This window comes from Glossina fuscipes, unplaced genomic scaffold (assembly GCF_014805625.2).
Source record: "Glossina fuscipes isolate IAEA_lab_2018 unplaced genomic scaffold, Yale_Gfus_2 1, whole genome shotgun sequence".
NCBI lineage: Eukaryota > Metazoa > Arthropoda > Insecta > Diptera > Glossinidae > Glossina > Glossina fuscipes.
In genome coordinates, this window is record NW_023998415.1 from 43,805,385 (window position 1) to 43,824,946 (window position 19,562).

Below are 19,562 nucleotides of genomic sequence, written 5' to 3' on the forward strand. Positions count from 1 at the left end.
TTTTTTTTTTTTTTTTTGCTATTTTATCTCTTGGTTTGCGTTCATGGTTAACCACATTTCGTTCACCGTCTTGCGGTAGCTGATTGAAGAGATATCTCTCTCTCTCTCATAGATATTTATACACGTAAGCAGATATGATACATTCATTGTCGTACCTATAAATTATAATCAAAACGATTTCATGATTTATGCCACATTAAAACAGATGTTGACACACTTTGTACGTGCGTATATGTACATACATATATATATATATATATATATATATATATTAATTTGCGTACGTATACGCTTGATTGTAAAAGAGTTGACATAGAAAACAAATTTTCAGTCATTTAATGTAAAGTTTACTTTCCTTATGTCTCTTCCACCTTGAGCGGAAATGTACCGCTTTGGCTTATTGTGCATCCATGATAAATAACAATACAATACAAAAAAAAAAAAACAAAAAAAAAAACACAAAAAATAAATTTCGAACAAATTAGTAGCATTGGCTGATGTAAACATATGTCGCATGCATGTTACAAGCTAGTAACGTATGTACGCAACTAATTAAATTGTGATGATAAAATACGTGAACGTGATAAAAAAATTGAAAGTGAACGGTAACGTGGCTTATCCAATTCAGTGATCATTAAGTTGTTAGAAAATAATAATAGAACGATATTTTTAGTGTTGAGCTTTAACGGTTTTATTCGCCATTTGGTTAAATAATATTTCGCAATACAGATCCAGTGTAATGCTTTTTAAGCTGTATAAAAAACAACTGATATAAAATATCACATCCACGAAAAAGAATCCGATTCGATTGCATATAATCGGAATATCCTAAGCTGCTGCCTTTTATACCTTATATAGAGAGACAATCACTCTTCTGCCTTTCTTCCAATTTCGATAAGATACCAAGAGAGGAGACGAATTCCTCCATTCGAATGTACGTTTTTTTCATTCAAAAATTATATGCATGGTCCTTAGATGCGTGCAAATTGCTAATAATTTTAAACATTCCCCCATTGTCCGGAAATAGGCTTATAATATAACATCCTGCAAAGTTTGTGCTAAGTATATATTAAACTAGTGCGAGTGTATGCCACCAGCAGAAAATCTAGGCATAGTGTTACTGGTTATTCTACAAATTGCGATAGAATCGTTTTCTGAACAGATTTAACCATATCTTGTCCGTCTGTTTCTCTAATGGCCGCTCACGTACACGTGACGTTATTTTCAAGATATTTTAATGGAGTCCAATAAAGGGCTAAGAAAGGGCTATTGGGTGCTAAGGGTTATGACCACTCATGTTCGCAAGTGAGACGACATTTTTTTTAAAACATTTGTTGTATGTTATGACGAAATTTTAGTCTCGACTGCGTAGTTCTGTTTTTTTTTTTTTGATACATCGTTACATAAGTGCTCTCATGAAAAGTAAACGTCAGTACGCTTAGCACTGTAAGTGCTGTAAGAAATTTTAATAAGAAGTATAACCCGCTGTATATAAAGTCCTATCGCGATACTGAAAGAAACGGTTCATCTTATGGCTGTTATCCCGTTATTGATTTAGGTAATGTCAAGCTTTGTAGTCTTCATTCTGATTGAGAAAAATAATTAGAAACGTACTTTTTAGCTTCTTAAGTATGCTTGCTTAAGTTGGCCATGATTGGCTCTAAAATTAACATAACAAATCTACGTAACTTCCAGAGATCCTGAGTAGTAATCTAACAAAAAAGGTTAATAAAATCGATCTTTCCTTTCGTAATGTACATATCTGTTAGTTAGCTCTTACTATTTGATTTTTGAAAGATGCAAATATTAAGATAAAAGACCAAAATTTGATTCAAAAAAATAATATATTGGCAGTCCGAACAAACGAAGATGTGGCAAAGCGGAAACGTTTTGTTATTTAACGGCTGAAGCTCTTAAAAAAAAAAAAAAAAAACGCCATCCTTTCAGGAATGCCCAAACCACCTACTTGTCACTACTCTCTTTCCATTGCTATAAGGTTAAGAGCTACACGACAGAAAATGACTTTCGGCGAGATATAGTAAAATATAGTTTGGAAATCTTTTAGTTTTTCTTCAGTCTGCTTCGCTTGCCTTCTTGTTCCGAATGCATAGAATTGTTGTGACAACGAAGCGTCATTGCAAAAAGTTAGAAAGCCGCCGCCTTAATACTTTTACTGCACCTGTCATTATATTTTGCTTATTTCTTCTTCAATTCGCCTCGCAATTCCTTTTGTGATCGGACAGCGTTATCGAACGACGATTCGTGTTTGCATAAATTCTAGCTTAACTCCAGCTTAACTATACTATATGCGTCGCTTCTTTCATCTTGAATATATTTGTCTTCTTTCTCTCTTAATGCTTTCTTTATTGCGTTATAGAGCTTTAAAATGTTGCACTAATTAAAAATCAAAAGTATTTCTGACGTCACATTTTCAAATATTCAATAAAAAAAACTTGATGAAATTTCTGAATCAATAGTACATAGGGTAACTGGGTAAAATATTTTAAAATGGTCCAAAAAAAAAGAAATCGACTCACTACATTTTCCATAACAATCAAACAAGCGTAAAGTTGTTTTTGTTAAACAACTTTTACCATTTTATTGAACACTTGAGAACACGAAAAAGGGAAATCAATTCATAAAATGAGCAAAAAATTCCCACAAATCTATACAAAAGGAGCTGCACTTGAAATAGTAAATGCTGAATAAATTCTACTATGCAACAAAGCAAAACTACTTTAATGCTCAAACATGAAAATAAAAAAAATGAAAAGTTAATAGTAAGCGAACGGATAATTTTATAAATTTCAAGTCGCATATTATTGTTGCCTACAAAATCATTGCGGATCCAATGTAAAGTTAAAAATTTTTATTCTAAAAAATGCTAAAAAAGAAGCATATTAAAGCATTAAAAAATATGTATACTCCAGCTATAGAAGGAATGGAAGTGCGATCGCATATATTCACTGCTTTAATAATTAATTATTATGAGCGTTTTTTTGTTTTTTTTGTTTTTTAAAAGTACTTCCACTTTGAGATGTAGTAAGGAAAAAGGAAAAAGACAGATCGAATTGAAAAATAAGTCTTAAAGAGGATAGATCAAGGATGGACAACCTAGTCCTAGTCGATCAAGAGATTATTATATTTTATGATATCGTTTGTATGCATTTACCCCTGATACAAAGGCAATGAAGAATGGAGTGTAACATTTTCATTGGTAGTCAGCATACATAAAAGAGAAGAAACAAAAAAAAAAAAAAACAAAAATGCAATGCATTTATATAAAAAACAAAATCAACGAAATTGTAGCAAAAATCTGTGAAATTGATGTTAAAAAAAAAAATAAACCAAAAAAAGCATTAATAAAAGCCACATCGATAATTGTAGCGCGCATATACATATGTATATATATATATTCTACCACAAAAACCACATGTATATATATATATATATATATATATGTATATAAAAGTTAACATATGTTTTACAAGCCGATAGCCTTAGATGCTAGTGCTTTTAAGAGTTTAGTCTTAGAATTTATTTCTCTGGCGAAATTAATAATAATAATAATAATAATAATAACATATGTTACCTGTATAATCACCTGTATTTTAAACTCTGCGTTGCCGTGAGATAGGTGGTAGATGATTTTTTTGTGAAAACTCACAATTAGCGCATCTTTTCCTTACCGTTCCTTTATCGACAATTATCGATATTGCATAACATTATTGCCAATGCATGCATAAGAACGTTTGTAATGCATGTGCATATGATAGCTATTAACATCAATTTTATAATTCTTTTGCTGTTCTTTATATATTGGTTGTCTTGCAGTTGGTAAGCTGACAATGATTGCAATATCGCTATTGTCATTGTTTCCTGTCATCATTGTCATACAAACAAAGACATCTTAGCAGTCCAATGATGCACATCTACAGTACATATATATATATATTAACATATAAACCAACATATGTTACTTACTCTGAACAGTATTGGTAGCAACTTGCTTTGTTATTCGTGTTCAAATTTTAGTATTAAAAATTGATATAAGGATCTGCGAGCTTGTGGTATGTGATTGCTATTCTTTTAATATCAAAGAATGTCATATAAGGAATTATTTTTCTTTTCTTTCGCTCTTGTTATTATCAGCATAAGTAATACCGAAAAAAAAAAAAACACAAAAAATAAAAAGAAATAAAAAGAGAATTCCTAGTAGCAATAAATATGTTAATCCATGATCAATAATGCATTAGCAACTGTAAGATTCAGATTAAAAGTAAAAATTTTTTTTTGAAATCTTGATTTTCTCTTGTTTCATGAAATACTGAAAACAATTGAAAAAACTATAGTGGGTCACAGAGTACCATTAAAGATCCTACATCACCCTACAGTAGTCATTCGTATAATGACTTTTCAATATTAAAGCCTTGTGTTAGAAGTGACCCGATCCGAGCCATTCTCAATAGCGTATGTCCATGGGGCAAAACATGACAGAATACAAGACAGACAGATGGACAGACAAACATAGAAAGTGATTCTGAATCGATCGGTATAGTGATAATTTGCGTCTATCGTAAGTCCCTCTGCGTGTTACTTATACCCGTACAAATATATTAATGTAACCTTGCATTACAATTGATGTAGGGTGTTAACAAAGCTAAGAGAAATTGAAATACTCAAAGACTTTCATTCTTCTTAAAGGCTCCAAATTTTTCTTACCTACTCTCTCTCTCTCTCTCTCTCTCTCAAGCAAACCTATGTCCTTGTTAAGGCTTTTTCTTATTTAGATCTATTAATCCTATTGGTCAGTCAGATTTGCATGATATTATTATTCACTCGTATTTGGAATTTATACTTTGCCTTGTTTGTGAATCTTGGTAAAATTATCTTAAAATCCTAAATATATTTTTCAAAAATTTCTATTAACTTAAGGGTATTGCCCATGTCCGACTGTAACAGCCTAGAAATACTGGCTGCATTCTCGTGAGGTATCTTCAGCTAAAGAAGCTCTGTGGGCTTCCATCAATGAAGGCACAGCAAAAAAAAAAAAAAAAACATGAAAGTTGTAGTTGTTTTTTGAGAGGCCGTTGTCAAAAATCTCCCTGCGAGAAAAATGCATATAAAGTTTTAAGGGCCCGCATATAGCCATACAATATATGTGCGAACAATCAAACTTTTTTTCTATCGAAATTTCTTTTTTTTCTTGTATCATTCCTGACTATTTAGGGCATCCGTTAAGGCAATAAAAACTAATTTGATTTTTTGAAAATTTTTTTAGTAACCTACGAACGGCCTTAATGATCTAACCAGATATACATATATATATATACAACTAAACATTATTAAACGGGCGAATTTTAAATTTCAAAACTTAATTATAAACTGAGAATTTATAAGCGGACTTCCACTGCCATATCAAATAACAGACACTTACTTAATCGATGGAATAGTAGTGAAGGAACAACTCTTACAATAATCAAATATATGTATATGTAGTAAGCAATTCATAAAAGTAGATTTCTGTTTTTATTTTTACGGATGAGGAATCCAACCGAAGATAAATTTTTGGTTTTTTATTGTTTTTTTTTAGGAGTAGTAGTTATAGTTTAAAAAAACTAGACGTCCCCATATGTGATCGCAGGTATTAAGAGATTAATAATCTCGTCGTTTGTGTTATTGCTCGTCAGTGCATTGTAAAATTGTGAAATTATCGTAACTATGCTTAGCTTACACTACTAGCGTAATGTTACTCCATAGTTGAGATATGCGAATAGTTGCCAATGGCAATGAATACAACAATTGTAGTGTAATCTCATTATTTCGATGGTGTTTTTTATATTTTAAATATCAACATAAAACTTTAATATTCGATGTAATTTTCTTTTTGGTTAAAGATGTAAAGATCATTGAAAGAACAATTCAACGAGGACCGTTGGAGAGAACCAAAAGCGTTTAAAAAACTAAAGATATGATGGTGTGTATGTAAATGTTTAGAAAATCCAATATTGAAAAATTACGAATAAGCAGCCTATTCTTAAGCGATGCAAATACTATAAAGTGTTAAATTTCCAATCACTTGGCGCTTTTACCATAGAGCCAAGCCATAGAGCTCGACTCTACAAATGAAAATAAATTTGAACTTAGGACTTAGAGAAACCTATTTAAAGCAACGTTCAGTCTTTCAATTATGAAATATATATATATATATACTAATGTGAGTGTGATGTGTCACAATAATATGTTACATTTTATTGACTTACTATCATTGTACACAATCACATCTCCGATGTGCAATACAACTCAATGTAAGCACATTTAAGCCAGAATTATTTAAATACTATGAGCAACAGGATTAGTAATGGTCGGCTTAGGTGAAACGCAAAATCTATCGCGAAAAGCAATTATTACTGTTTCTATCGTTATCTTTACCCTACACCACCGTAAGGTGTATGGGTATGATAAGTTTGTGCAGACGTATGCACCACCGAGAAGGAGTTGAGTTAAATCTATCTAATATTATAACATTTAAGCCTGTCTGTCTTTCGGTCCGCTTGTCCGTCTTAATATTCTTCTGTTTAACCTACGCCATCGTCATTTTCAAGATATTTCAATGCAATTCAGTACATCGACGTGTCTTGGCGCAAGCACGAACGCCATTGAAAATGGTTCGGATAGGACTAACTCTTGCGAACACTGCTAATGTAAAGCATTATTTTGAAAGGACGTTATATGAATATGAATAACTATAGGGTGATATAGGATAATCTGGGACCCATTATAGTGCTTTTACTTGTCACGATTGAAGACACTTTCCTCGCAACACCTCATTTTGAAAAGTCCTTGATACGAATGACAGTATTAAGCGAAACGGTGTAGGATATTTAGGTAGATGGACCCTGCCACACTATATATATTTCTTTTAATAAGACGTATTGAAAGACGAACTGTTGACGGACAGACAAGCTTAAATCAATTTAAAAACTTATTTTGAATCGAGAAGATATAATAAAAAATGATTTATATCTCTAGTCCTTCTGAGCATTGCGTACATTCGCACGCACTTATTATTTCATTATCACAAGTGATAGGTAAGGTATTATAAAATATTTCCTTTACTAAATTCATTAATAAATGAATACACATGTGCTTTTTGTTAAACTTTTCCAAGTTAGCCATTGTGGTAACGTTTAATTTAACATTTATAGGGACTACGAAAAGCAAATAATAAATGAAAGATTTTCGGTTTTTATAAGGATAAGAGATATATTCATTTTGTCAAAACGTTTGCATCGCCCAAAAGGAAGTTTTGTTCGGAATCAATTGAAGCATGTCCGTCACTTAATGCGTTTATTTGTTGTTCGTCAAACAACTGTGTAGTATCTGTGGTACAGGAAGCAAACGATGCAAGCAAGTCAAAGAACCCGCCTACAACGCCCGCACCTGTATACAGCCAAAACTGCAAACACCTTTGCTTTCCGTATCTTTTGCTTATTGCTCATAAAGTACAATATATATATATATATATATATATATATATGTATATATTTTATGGGTATAAATTTCCACAAAATTATTCTACAAGAATATCAAAAATGAGTAACGCCCACTCAATATTATAGAATATGCAAATTTATTTATATATATATGACTTTTTAGCAATCTTGTATAAGGATAATGGTGATGGGTACAAAAGAATCCGTCGTAACCGAATATAATTTTCTTACTTGCTTAAAAAAGTGAATACATATTCAAGAGGTGTTTGAAGGAAGTGTTTAATAATCGCATACACATACGCATACGCGATAAGTGCATTTTTTTTTTTCAAATTTCATTTTTCTTCAATGCCTTTTCAATTTTGACTTGAGACATTGCCTTTAGAAGAAAACACATCTGTCATTATGGTTACGTGTACGTACGACTTGGGCAAAGTGTTAAAATGAAAAATGAGATTTGTTTTCGAAGCTATTGGCAAACGTGACGACTGCCAAAGATGTGTGAGAAGAAGAACAAGTAAAAAAATTATATTCGATCATGACCGAATTTTTTATACCCGTCACGGTGGCCTTAAAAAAAGAAAGGCGGTCGAGTAGGTGATTTTTTTCTATTTTCAGAAAAAAAACTGAAAATTTTATATAGTGTTATGAGTAAGAAGCACGAAATGCACAAAAATCAAAGGTGTTCATGAGTTTTGTTGAAAATTCGTAGACGAAATTTTAACTTTTTCGAACGGGAGAATGTTTACCACAGCTGCTACACAGTTATGCGAACGGACAAATTAAGATATGAACTGACCGTCATGGTTAGCTGCATTCCGAATTTGCAACTGACCAAAATGTATATACTTTATATAGGGCTTTTGCAGTCTGCTTCTGTGCGTTATAAAGGTATGGGGAAAAAAAAATTCAATTTTGTTAGATTATTAAATTTGGGTAGGCGTGATAAAGTTTTTCCACAAATGCCCAGGTGCTAGAGCATCACCCATACAATATGCCTACAAATTTTTGTACATTTATCTGCTATAGTTTAGGATTAATGAGGCCAAAACTGACTTTTATTCCTTTTGAAAAATAGAGGCGTTCTCCGTTTACGTGGTGCTGCGTGCGAGTCCTTAGACTAATTTGGCCTGTTTCCAATACCAACCTACCTCCAAGCACTTGCAATGTTTCTGAAAAATTTAAAACCGTTAGCTTAATTTCTGCGGCCAGGAGAACGTTAACAACAGACATTATATACGGACAGACGGACATGCTTAAATCAATTCAACGTTTGATGCTAATCAATAATACACATGCATACTTTTCAGAGAAAGTTAATGTTTGGCGTTGCAAACGTCTTGACAAATTGAATATACTCTTCCTGCTGTCTGTGATGGGTATAAAAAAGAGAAAACACTTAAATTTTGATAAATGTGTTTTCCCTTAGTGACGTATTAGCTATAAATTCAATATAATAATATTAATTTAACACTCATACGTCATGGGGGTTTCTATACAATTCACAAGAACGCAATCTTCAATGTTATCAACCATAAAATAAGCAAAGCTTTTTACATGTGCAAGATTTTAATATGTGTTTGTATTAAATTTTAAATAATTTCAGAGCTATCTTTGCTTGCAGTGCAACTGTAATAAATTATTCTGCTCTTTATAGTCAACATTTTTGTCAATGCATTTCACATCTTTTCAGATTAGCTTTATGAAAAAACAAACAAACTTAACGCATCTTATTAATAGACTAACTAACGTATATAAGTAATTTTGTTAAGCAATATATTTTCGTTAAGAATGCATTAATATAATGAAGTTATTAGTGCACCTATTAAGTTTGTAATAGTGTCGCAGTATAAGATGGGCGGGCATTATGATTGATTGATATCCATATATCCATATATTGACACCGTATCCTATGTAAATAAAATTAAATTTACTATGATGATGTGGGAAATATTTTAAGCCTTGGTCCACCAATGATGTGAATAACTTCAATATTAGCGAGTAAATAATGAAATTATAGATGTTAAGAACTTTCTTAACCGAATCCTTAGAATAGCCGAACAACAGATACTTCATAAGTACGTCTAGGAATATTGTCGTTATAATAAGAACATTTGTACTACGCTACTACCTTCTGAGATTTTATATTAATCTGGGACATTCAAAGCATATGCTTTGCGCAGCCTTACTGACGATAAATATGTGAAAATTCAAAACCGATCACCGAATCTTTAATGAAATGTTAAACAAATTGCATTTACAAGTTCAAAGCTATTAAAATGCGATCTTTATTTTAGTCTTATATAGTGTGCGCTTGTGTTTGCGTGTGTGTACGAGTCTTTGCAAAACAATGCAAAGCTATTAGAAAATAAAAATCCATTATGATAAAATTATGAGTTTTCCTAAAAGGCCAATACAATCAATCAAGGACAATGCCTGTGAACAAATAGTTTTTGTGTATCTCGTTATTATCTATTTTCCGGTATTTTTCTGTTTTCAGTTTTTTCAAATTTGTTTGGCTGTCATATGAATTCAATTTAATTTTATATCTTTAATGTTTTTTCCCTTCGCTTCTATTTTTTACTTGGTTTTTTTTTTTTTTTTTCCTTTTTTGGTTTTCTTTTTATTATAAAATTCAATCAATGTTCGCAAGTATTTATGCGTATATACGGTATGGTATGTATTGTATAAAATTGCAATACATAAAATTCTACGGTGCGCTTCGTTAGCATCCTGTTTACATGCTTGACTGCATATCAGAAAGTTGTTGTTGATTGTTATTGCCAAAGAGTGTTGCTGCTTCATGGGTTTTCATGAAGTAAGTCAGCAAATCAATGGGCAAAGGGAATACAATAGTAGAATTCTTTTCCGCTGAAATGGTATTGAGCGTCTGAAAAATGTATGCACAAGTACGCAAAACAGACGGGAATAATATTAATATTGATAATTGAGGCATAACAACAACGTTTAAAACCATTACCTGCAAATATCGTAATTGTAAGGCGGCTGGAGAATCACCAATAACTTCCGAGGCCTCACGTAATGCACGTGAAGCTTTTTGTTCACCCTCAGCTGCAATGACCTTAGCGCGAGCTTCTCTGGCCGCTTCCGCTTCGGCGGCCATAGCTCGTTGCAATTGTACTGGCAAACGCACATCTTTACTATTTTAAAAAAACTTATATTAACTTAGCGCACGCGAAAGGAATAAAACAAGGAAATAGTAAACAGGAAGTGTCCATTTTGAAATTCGCATAAAAGCGAAATTCGAAACGGACCATCGCAAATTTACGGCAAGTATAGTGTAGATAATTGATAAATAATATCATATGTATATTGCGGAAATATTTTTGACTAGCATGTGATAATCTATTCATGCAGCTAACGTTTATCGATCCGCTTGTTAATAAGTTAATTATAATTGTTGGGATATTCTATGTTAAATCCGAAAGCGGCCTGACGGCGCCTCTTAAGTACACTAACTGATAAGCTCATAATTAGCAGATTATTAGTACCAGTGCCAAGTACGTGTGGTGTATGTAATAACATTTGCGGATACAAAATTTAATATATAATAATATAAATAGCTGTTATTTTCAATTTTTTTTTTTTTTTTTTCTTTTTTTCCATATATAAACTTACATTTCAACACGTTCAACTTTAATGCCCCATGCATCGGTGGCTTCATCCAGTTGCACCTAATAATGTAATAGGAAGAAGAAGAATACTATACTTAATCGGACTATTCAGTGTTTATTCGTTTATTTATTTATTTATTTATTCGTTGTCTTACTCACATACCCTCATATTGCCCGAAATTGTTTGCCTCTCACTGAGTATCTCATGCAAATGGCGCGTACCCATCGTATTACGTAAAGTTGTTTGTGCCAATAAACGTGTCGAATGATGAGCATTTTCCACATTGGCCACAGAAACGGTTGCATTCGAAACACGATAATAGACCACAGCATCAACAGAAACTGTTACACTATCTTTAGTTAAAACCTGATAGAGAGCGAGCAACGAATTGCCACATAATTTGTTATTATTGCTTTTATTTTCTATTTTCTGTTTTATAGCATTTTGTGATTTTTAAAATTGTCACCATTAAAAGACGTTATCCTAAGTTTATCGTTCCATTTATGACATCCCAGTAATATCCAAATATTCCACATATATTATATATATGCGCTTAACATATTTACCTACATTTACCTGTTTGCACATTTATTTTAACGTAAATATTCTCCTCTATGGCTACGTATTACAGATACAGTACTACTTAACTTTACGGTTAAAAATCAAGAAAACAATGCTGCTGATGTGATGGAGAGAGTGATGGATAGACAAACGGAAAAGACACTGATCACTTCATTTTTAAAATGTTGCAAGATGAATGAATGCTCAAGTGCCAGAAAACCTGTTAAGCATGATGAAGATGATATTATACCTTCAAGTTGAAAATATGACATAGTCACTTAACCAGAAAATCGACTGGCAAGTGAAATGAATCCCACCCTATCTGTCCGAAATTTAATACAATTTTCTTAGTATATATTATGTTTAATATGAACTTTCTAGTCTCTATTTAATATTCGTTACATATTGCTACTAACGAAACCCTAGTCTTTAATAACGGAATAGCATAAAATTCAACAACGTTTGCAAAGTTTACGCCAACCCGCCAATTTACGTTCCCCGCAATCGCCATGGTCATCGAACGTTTTAATACGAATCGGCAGAAGAAATTTGTCGCGTCCCAATCTTTCGAGATATGCGAAAAAGGGAAAAAAATACTGCGATTACTCGAAAACCGATCGATCATGACCAAGGCTGATCAATTACAAAATGTTCTCATGAGCTTAAAGTCATTATGATAAAACCGAAACAAGAGCTATTTGCGACATGTGCATACTTTAAATATAAGGGCGCAAGAAAATCGATATTTGAAGCGGTATTACTTGATCGACGTATTTGATATAATAAAGAGATGTCAAGATGTCGATCGTTCGTCACGCTGCAATTATTTAATTCAAAGATGATCCCCAAATTCGTCTTAAAGCAAATGTAAAATTTTCTAAATGGTTTTATCGATTAAATGATGGTCTCCTAGTTTTTATTTTTTATTTTTTTTTTTTTTTTTTTTTTTTACTAAAGATATCTATTGGAATGGAAAATCTCCGCAGAGCTTGGGCTTTTCATTTTTTCTTTTTTTTTTTTTTCTTACCTCCTGCGGTGGCACATCATAAGTACGTGTTCGTAAATCAACGCGAGCATAGGTATCAATGCATGGCAATATAAAGAAAATTCCTGCATATGAAGAGAGAATATAAAAATGAAATATGAAATAAAGGACAGAAGGACAAACATCTTTTGTTTTAGTTTTTAATTTAAATATTTACTTACCAGGACCACGGGCGCCTCCCTGTAATAAACGACCCAAACGAAATATGACTGCTCTTTCATATTCCTGGACTACCTATTAAAACATTTTGTAAAAAAAAAAAAAAAAAAAAGAAGAAATGATTTAAAATTTTTGCAATAATAAATACTTAAGTAATAAGATAGAAACCTTGAAACACATGAAAAAACTGATCGGTGCCGTAAGTATTACCAAAACAATTGACAAATAATGTAACAGTTTACCAAAAGTTGGTGCTTTATCATTCGCATCATATTCGGCTAGAAAATGTAAGAAAAAATACAAAAAAAAATCATATTTTATTCCGATGACTAATGTTCGTTGAAAATAAAAATTTGCTTGAAATCATTAAAAACAAAAAAAAGAAGAAATTTCTTTTATATCTTAATTTACCAACAATGGGTTTAATACTTGAAGCACTACCATAACTCATTTTAATTTCAATACAAGCAGTTAGTTAATCGGAACTTTTCCGTAAAGGAAATCAATAAAGTGCTTTCATATGAAATTTACAATTTTTTTTATTAATACATAAACTGCTCTATTCATGCACGTGCATGCATTCACAAATAGTCGGGTATTAATAATAAATGGCGCCTTCTAGAGAAAAGAGAACGGCTTTATTAGGTTTTATTTATTTTTATTTTTTATTTTTTAATAGCGCAGAGACAAGCGCGACCTTTCACCGAAGCACACGTACACCAATTGACAGATATTGTTTTGTTTAGACTCAATCATAGCAGTAGATTTAGCGTGTGAATTTCTAATAAACTCAAACGTAACCACATACTTCAATTAAATTTTATGTATTAACTTGGACACACGCATACATATTCATGATTATTTATAATACATTGGCTAAGAGGTGTCAGAATTATTTTACAGGCCTAATAATACTAACGTTAATTATACAGATAATATTAAGTGCTTCCGTTCACTTAAGCCAGCGACTTCTTCGACAGGTTAAAATTGATAAATTAATGCAAAATATCAATGTATGTAACGTTTAAATGCGATTATTTCGACATTTCCTTACCCAAAATAACATTTTTCAATTTAGCATTATTGAGTTATTCATTGCATACAGACGCTAAGAGTTGCATTTTCGACATTCATTACTTTTGTTCATCGATTTGAATAAATCAGCAGACGATCAAACACTTTTAGAAAGTTATGGTGATGCTGGCCCATCATATTGCAATTGTCGGCTCTGGTTTCAAACTTTTAAAAATCGCGATTCTGATATCAATGATAACGAAAGGCTTGAAGGACCAACCAAACCTCAAGCTCATATTCTCAAAGGACTATCGAATAGCCTCGCATTTGATAAATCAATTGTTTGTAGATGTCTACTTGCGAAGGAAAGGGTCCGAAAAGAAGAAAAACTAGCTACTTTACGAATTGACTAAAAACGCCAATCCGAAGAAGAACAGTTTTCTGTGATGTATTGAGGCAACTATCACAATCCTCTCTCCATCCACATCGACACCGAAGCGCAATATTCATGGCTATCAAGTTTTGCTGTGGTAGCGGCAACGTGTAGCGTATTACGAGCTGCCAAAACCGAGCGAGATCTATCGACCTCAACTGGACAAATTGAGCGATGTAATGTGTTGTTGCAAGAAAGATCAACAATAGCGGTTAACAGACGCTAAGCCAACGTCTTGAATGACACAACTCGGCCACACCTTGGAAGAGTTGTGAAGGATGCACGGATGCCGCACTCAGCGTACTCACCATACATGAGTGGCTTCTGACAAGCACTTGTTCAGCCAAACGGTTTCAAAATACTGAAGATGTGCGAAAATGACGACAATGATAGCATCGCTGCCAAACCAATGAAAGTTCTTTCGACACGATCGCCATATTGCCGAGAAGATGGTAACATGTTGTACAAAAGCATTCAAATTATTTTGATTCAAATTTTGTGAACAAATGGCCAAAATTATTGAATGCATTTATTATATCCAAAAAAAACAAATGTTATTTTAAATTATCTTAATCGTTTCTTTGTTTACTTTTAAACTCATCGCTGAAGAATGAGGGGTGTACTCGTTTCGGCGAAACGTTTGCACCGCTCAGACGGAAAAATCACGCAACTCAGAAAGTATAAATATTCTTGATCATCATCATTATTTTAAATCGATTTAAGCATGTCCGTCTGTCCACCTGCGTAATTTCTATTGTACACATTCCCTTGGCCATACCTATCGACTTCAAATTGAACAGAAACATTGAAACATTCTTGCACACAGGCTGATATTGAAAATGGTCCAAATTATTTTAAGGGACACACCCATAGCACCACGTAAACTGAGATCACCTCTGTTTTTAAAAAAAGGAAAAAAAAAAAAAATTTTTTTTTTTTTTGCTCATTACTCATAAACTATAACAGAGAAATGTACAAAAAATTTGAATGCATATTATAGGAATGATGCTGCAGTACCTGGACAAAAGTGGATAAAATTCACCACGCCTACCCAATATTATAGTGTATCAAAATTTAATTTTTTTTTCCAACACCTTTAGAACGCACACAATCAAGCTTCAAAAACCCCATAAAATATACAAATTCTTGGCCGGTTTCAAATTTGGAATGCATCTAAGCATGTCCGTCTGTTCGTCTGTCCATCTGTCTGTTTGCGTAACTTTGTAGCATGAAGCGTGAAGATATCGCCTAAAAATTTTTCCAAGGACACTCTAACCATGCCCGCACGCCTATCTGATAACAACTTTTATTTTTAAGCGAGAAAGAAGCCGCCTCGCCCACTCCATATTATAGGGCGTGAAAATTATGTTCCTTTACTTTTCTTGATTTTTCTAGAATAACGGTGATGGGTAGAAAAGATACGGTTACAACCGAATATAATTTTCTTAGTTGCTTTTTTTAACATTTTCCATGATTGGCCCACGCAAATCTGCGGAAAACGAACATTTCCCATTCATATTACTTACGAACTTATATGCATTTTAAAGCTAGGCTATTACATAGACACGCACATAGCAAAATGACAGATATTTATAGAAATATAATGAATGCTATGCAAATAGTAGCGAATTGTTTGTCAATAGTTAGAGAATAGTTAGTAGAGAATAAATATTAAAAAAAAGTATTCTAATGATCTTTAATTGATTTTATTGATTGTGAATAATTTGTTTTTGCTTGAACTTTGTAAATATGAAACGTTTTGCATATGGGTTTCACTAAGGATATGCGTACAAGAAATCCCTCCACAGCAAATATGTTACAGAAATTTGAATGAAGTGCATTAACGAAGCATTGAAGATTGAATTTTTGAAAAATATACGAAAAATATATTCATGATTACATAATAGTTTTGTCTAGATTGGAACATTCATAATTTGAAAATTTTTTACAATTATATTAAGCCTTTTAAATAGAAGAGGATGTGAACGTTTTCTTCTTATCTTACCACCTCGGATTAAGGTCCATGAGGTTGTTTCCAATCTAAATGCATAAACTATAGCGTGCAAGAATGCAGGAGCTTTATTTCCCAGTTCGATGTGAAATGTTCCCAAAATAAGCTTTCTATTGCAAAATCAAAAATTAGCTAATAGGGCTTAAGCGCCAGTATACCATTACCACGCAACCATATACAAATGAGATGGAATATCTAAAGATGGAAATTTTCAATTTTCAAATAAAATTACCGATAAGATAGCGCTATCAAATCTTATAATAGTGTGTTGATTCGATATTCTTGTCTTGCAATCACATATCATAAGCAAGTAAAAGGAAGCTCAACCTAAGTCAAATATTATTATCTTTTTGTTAGCATCTGATATCTGAGCACATGAATCCTAACATTTTTTCTCATCTACCAGATTTAAACTTGATCTTTTGCGACTCTACTAAAATAACGGTAACAATAATTCATGAGCAAGCGTTTAATTGATTTATGCAGATTTTAGATAATGTATATATATAGGTTGCCGGAGTAGTTCCCAACCTAAGCATTAAGATGACAGTATGTGTTCACAAAATTTCACTGTTAAGTATCTAACAAAATATTAGCCCTTTCGACGCACAATTGCTGTTCGACAATCGCTTAAGTGATGTGTGTGTTTTTTATGAAAACGAAAATAATTGAGTAACGAATTCATTATTAAATATCTATTTTTGAAAGGAAATACATCGGTATATACAAAGTAAAGATCAGTCAAACATTGTGTACGAAGACTCTGCATCATAGCTTACCACAGTAAAATCCTGGGTAGCTAAATAGCTACACTAGTAGTGACGGCCAAAAGGCTAGAAGAACCATCAATGAAAATATGTCCCTCAAGTACACAGAATTATGCTATAAGACTGAGGTATTAAAATTAGAGAAATGACAGAAGACCGTTCCAAAGAAAAGATTTATCAGATATCAAATTAAAAATACGATATGAGAAAGCTGGCTCTACGTTATGTGGAGCTTTTGCCAACAGCAAGAGAAACAAAAAAATTGAGTCACAAATTGGTGTCTGAGTAGAAGTTCGATCGATTTGCTGGCCCTCGCCTTAACGATCCACTATCTGTTAATAAATTTCAATGGACGCTTTAGGCTCAATGTAAAAACTGTATTGCATTTTGAGGAACTTGACAAAAGGTTACTGAAATGCTATAGAAGCGTTTGACTAATTGTATCACTCCTTAAGGAGACTGTGCAGTAATGGCGAAAATAATAAAACAAATGCTTTCTCTTTAGACAATTTTAGACATTTTTGAAAACGCTTAGCCGTGAAGAACGGTTTTTTCAAAGCGATAGATTTTGTGCATTTAGGAGGACAACATCTATCAATTAATTTATTTCGCGAAAATTTATAACACAATAATCGTTCGCAAATCTGCTAACATCCCTTATGTACAATTGTGACTCCACTTGGCTATGTGTATGCGTGTGTCTGTCTAAAACTTTTTCTCGGTCTTGTTCGAATGCTCTGCAAATACGAATACTGTTTTAGTGCACTTCCACTCTCAAAATAAATGCAATTTCATTAAGTTTCTCATCGCATTATACATACAAACTATTATAACATATATAGTGCACGACTATGTATTTAAAAGATCAAGATACATTCATTTTCTTAACGGTTCGTAACATTTAAAAATTCGAATTGAAAATTCTGTACAAAGCATATATACTATGCATATCGCTACTGGCGTTGTTTTAACAATCATCCAAGGTATCCTATAAATATCGATAATTAGTATGAAACTGTAAATCGATTCATATCGTAAATCGTAAAAATTAAGACTTCAATCTTGGATAAATTCTGAAAATGTAATCAGTAAGTGATGTGATTTGTCAATTACCTTACACTAAACGTGAGCTAATGAAAAAAAAAATAAATAAAAATCTGGGAGTTATTAAAGGCAAATCTTGCCACCTTGACATTTTCATGCTGAATATGTCCAATTCTTTCTCGAAACTTGTGTCTAAATAAAATTTGCAACGCGAAAATTACGCTATTACTCAGAATAGGTCAACGAGAGGAAACGTTCATCTAAGAATACAACAAATATTTGCGATGTGTATGTTCAGTCTTGAAATCAAATTTAATTTTTAGATTATTCACGATGTACTCTCTTCTTCTCCACATTTAGTTTTTCGTCGAAAATCGAAAATTTGCATTTCCCAAAAATCCTTATATATAATATATATATATATAAAAGAAAAAAACAACGGCCATTATCTCGTTTGTAACACTCAAGCAGTAAGCAGTTACTGCCTTTTTACCCATTCGCGTTTCCGTCCGTCTGCCGGTTCGGACGTCTTACAAAAACTTCGATACTCGCTTAAACAAGTACGCAATGATAGATGGTAAGGATACGTTCAGATCTTCACTTCGATTTTCTGCATTTTTCCGCTCTATCAAAACCAATGTTCGAATGCAAAGTGAAAATGATGCCGATAAACTTCTCCTTATATTCCTAATCGTAAGGAAATAATTTCAAGTTATATAGCATTCAAGCATTCTCTCTCTGAAGTGGTGTATGTAGTCGTTTTCTCTACCTTTTCATTGCGTCTTCATTTGTGCATACTTTAGGCTCTTGACACAGGTCAGTCGGTCGGTCGGTCGGTCTTAGGCTGTTTAATAATCAATTGTGTTTGCAATATTTATGCTTACAAATGTGCATAAAACAATCTAACAATCATATATGTGTATTGGAGTTATAGAGTGTAAATTATTGAATAATTTTCTTTGCAAACACTTACATATTCGTTTTACTACGATTTCGTAACACATCAATGAAAAGCCGGATTAATAAAAAGAATAAAATTTATAAATAATTAATTAGTTAAATTGAAGCATTTAATATACAGTCGATAAGATAGGATAGGAGATGCGAATAATTACTTCGTAGCATGCGTTCTCTATAGTCGTCATCTCGCTGCACTGAGATAATGCGAATTTCACCATTACTTAATGTTGTCTCTTGATTAGTTGTGTTCATGATAAGGATGGAATTGTCTCCAGAGGGTAATACAATTTTTAAATAAATATAATAAATAGAAATAAATGAAAATAATTGAAAATAAATCAAAAATCTTTCGCTTTCAATTCACTCACTAATGTCACAGTTAATCACTATGATAAATATGTTCTGTGTGATAGGACATTGAAAGTCCAACTAAATT

At 32.5% G+C, this 19,562-nt stretch overlaps 1 protein-coding gene across 2 annotated transcripts; it reads right to left on the bottom strand.

Moving 5' to 3' along the window:
* Positions 1-10,075: 10,075 nt before the first annotated feature.
* LOC119631505 (band 7 protein AGAP004871-like) lies at positions 10,076-19,395 on the bottom strand. Of its 2 annotated transcripts, XM_038023777.1 has the most exons (9): positions 19,282-19,395; positions 19,140-19,151; positions 13,066-13,175; positions 12,900-12,972; positions 12,721-12,803; positions 11,295-11,498; positions 11,136-11,191; positions 10,477-10,657; positions 10,076-10,386 (listed from the first exon to the last, which is right to left on the bottom strand). In XM_038023777.1, the coding sequence occupies exons 1-9, from the start codon at positions 19,376-19,378 to the stop codon at positions 10,234-10,236; spliced, it is 969 nt and encodes a 322-aa protein (XP_037879705.1). In that variant the 5' UTR covers positions 19,379-19,395; the 3' UTR covers positions 10,076-10,233. The 2 variants fall into 2 exon arrangements, with proteins under 2 accessions (XP_037879705.1, XP_037879706.1); XM_038023778.1 differs by lacking the exons at positions 19,140-19,151; positions 19,282-19,395 and adding an exon at positions 13,309-13,546.
* Between the last annotated feature and the right edge of the window lie 167 nt (positions 19,396-19,562).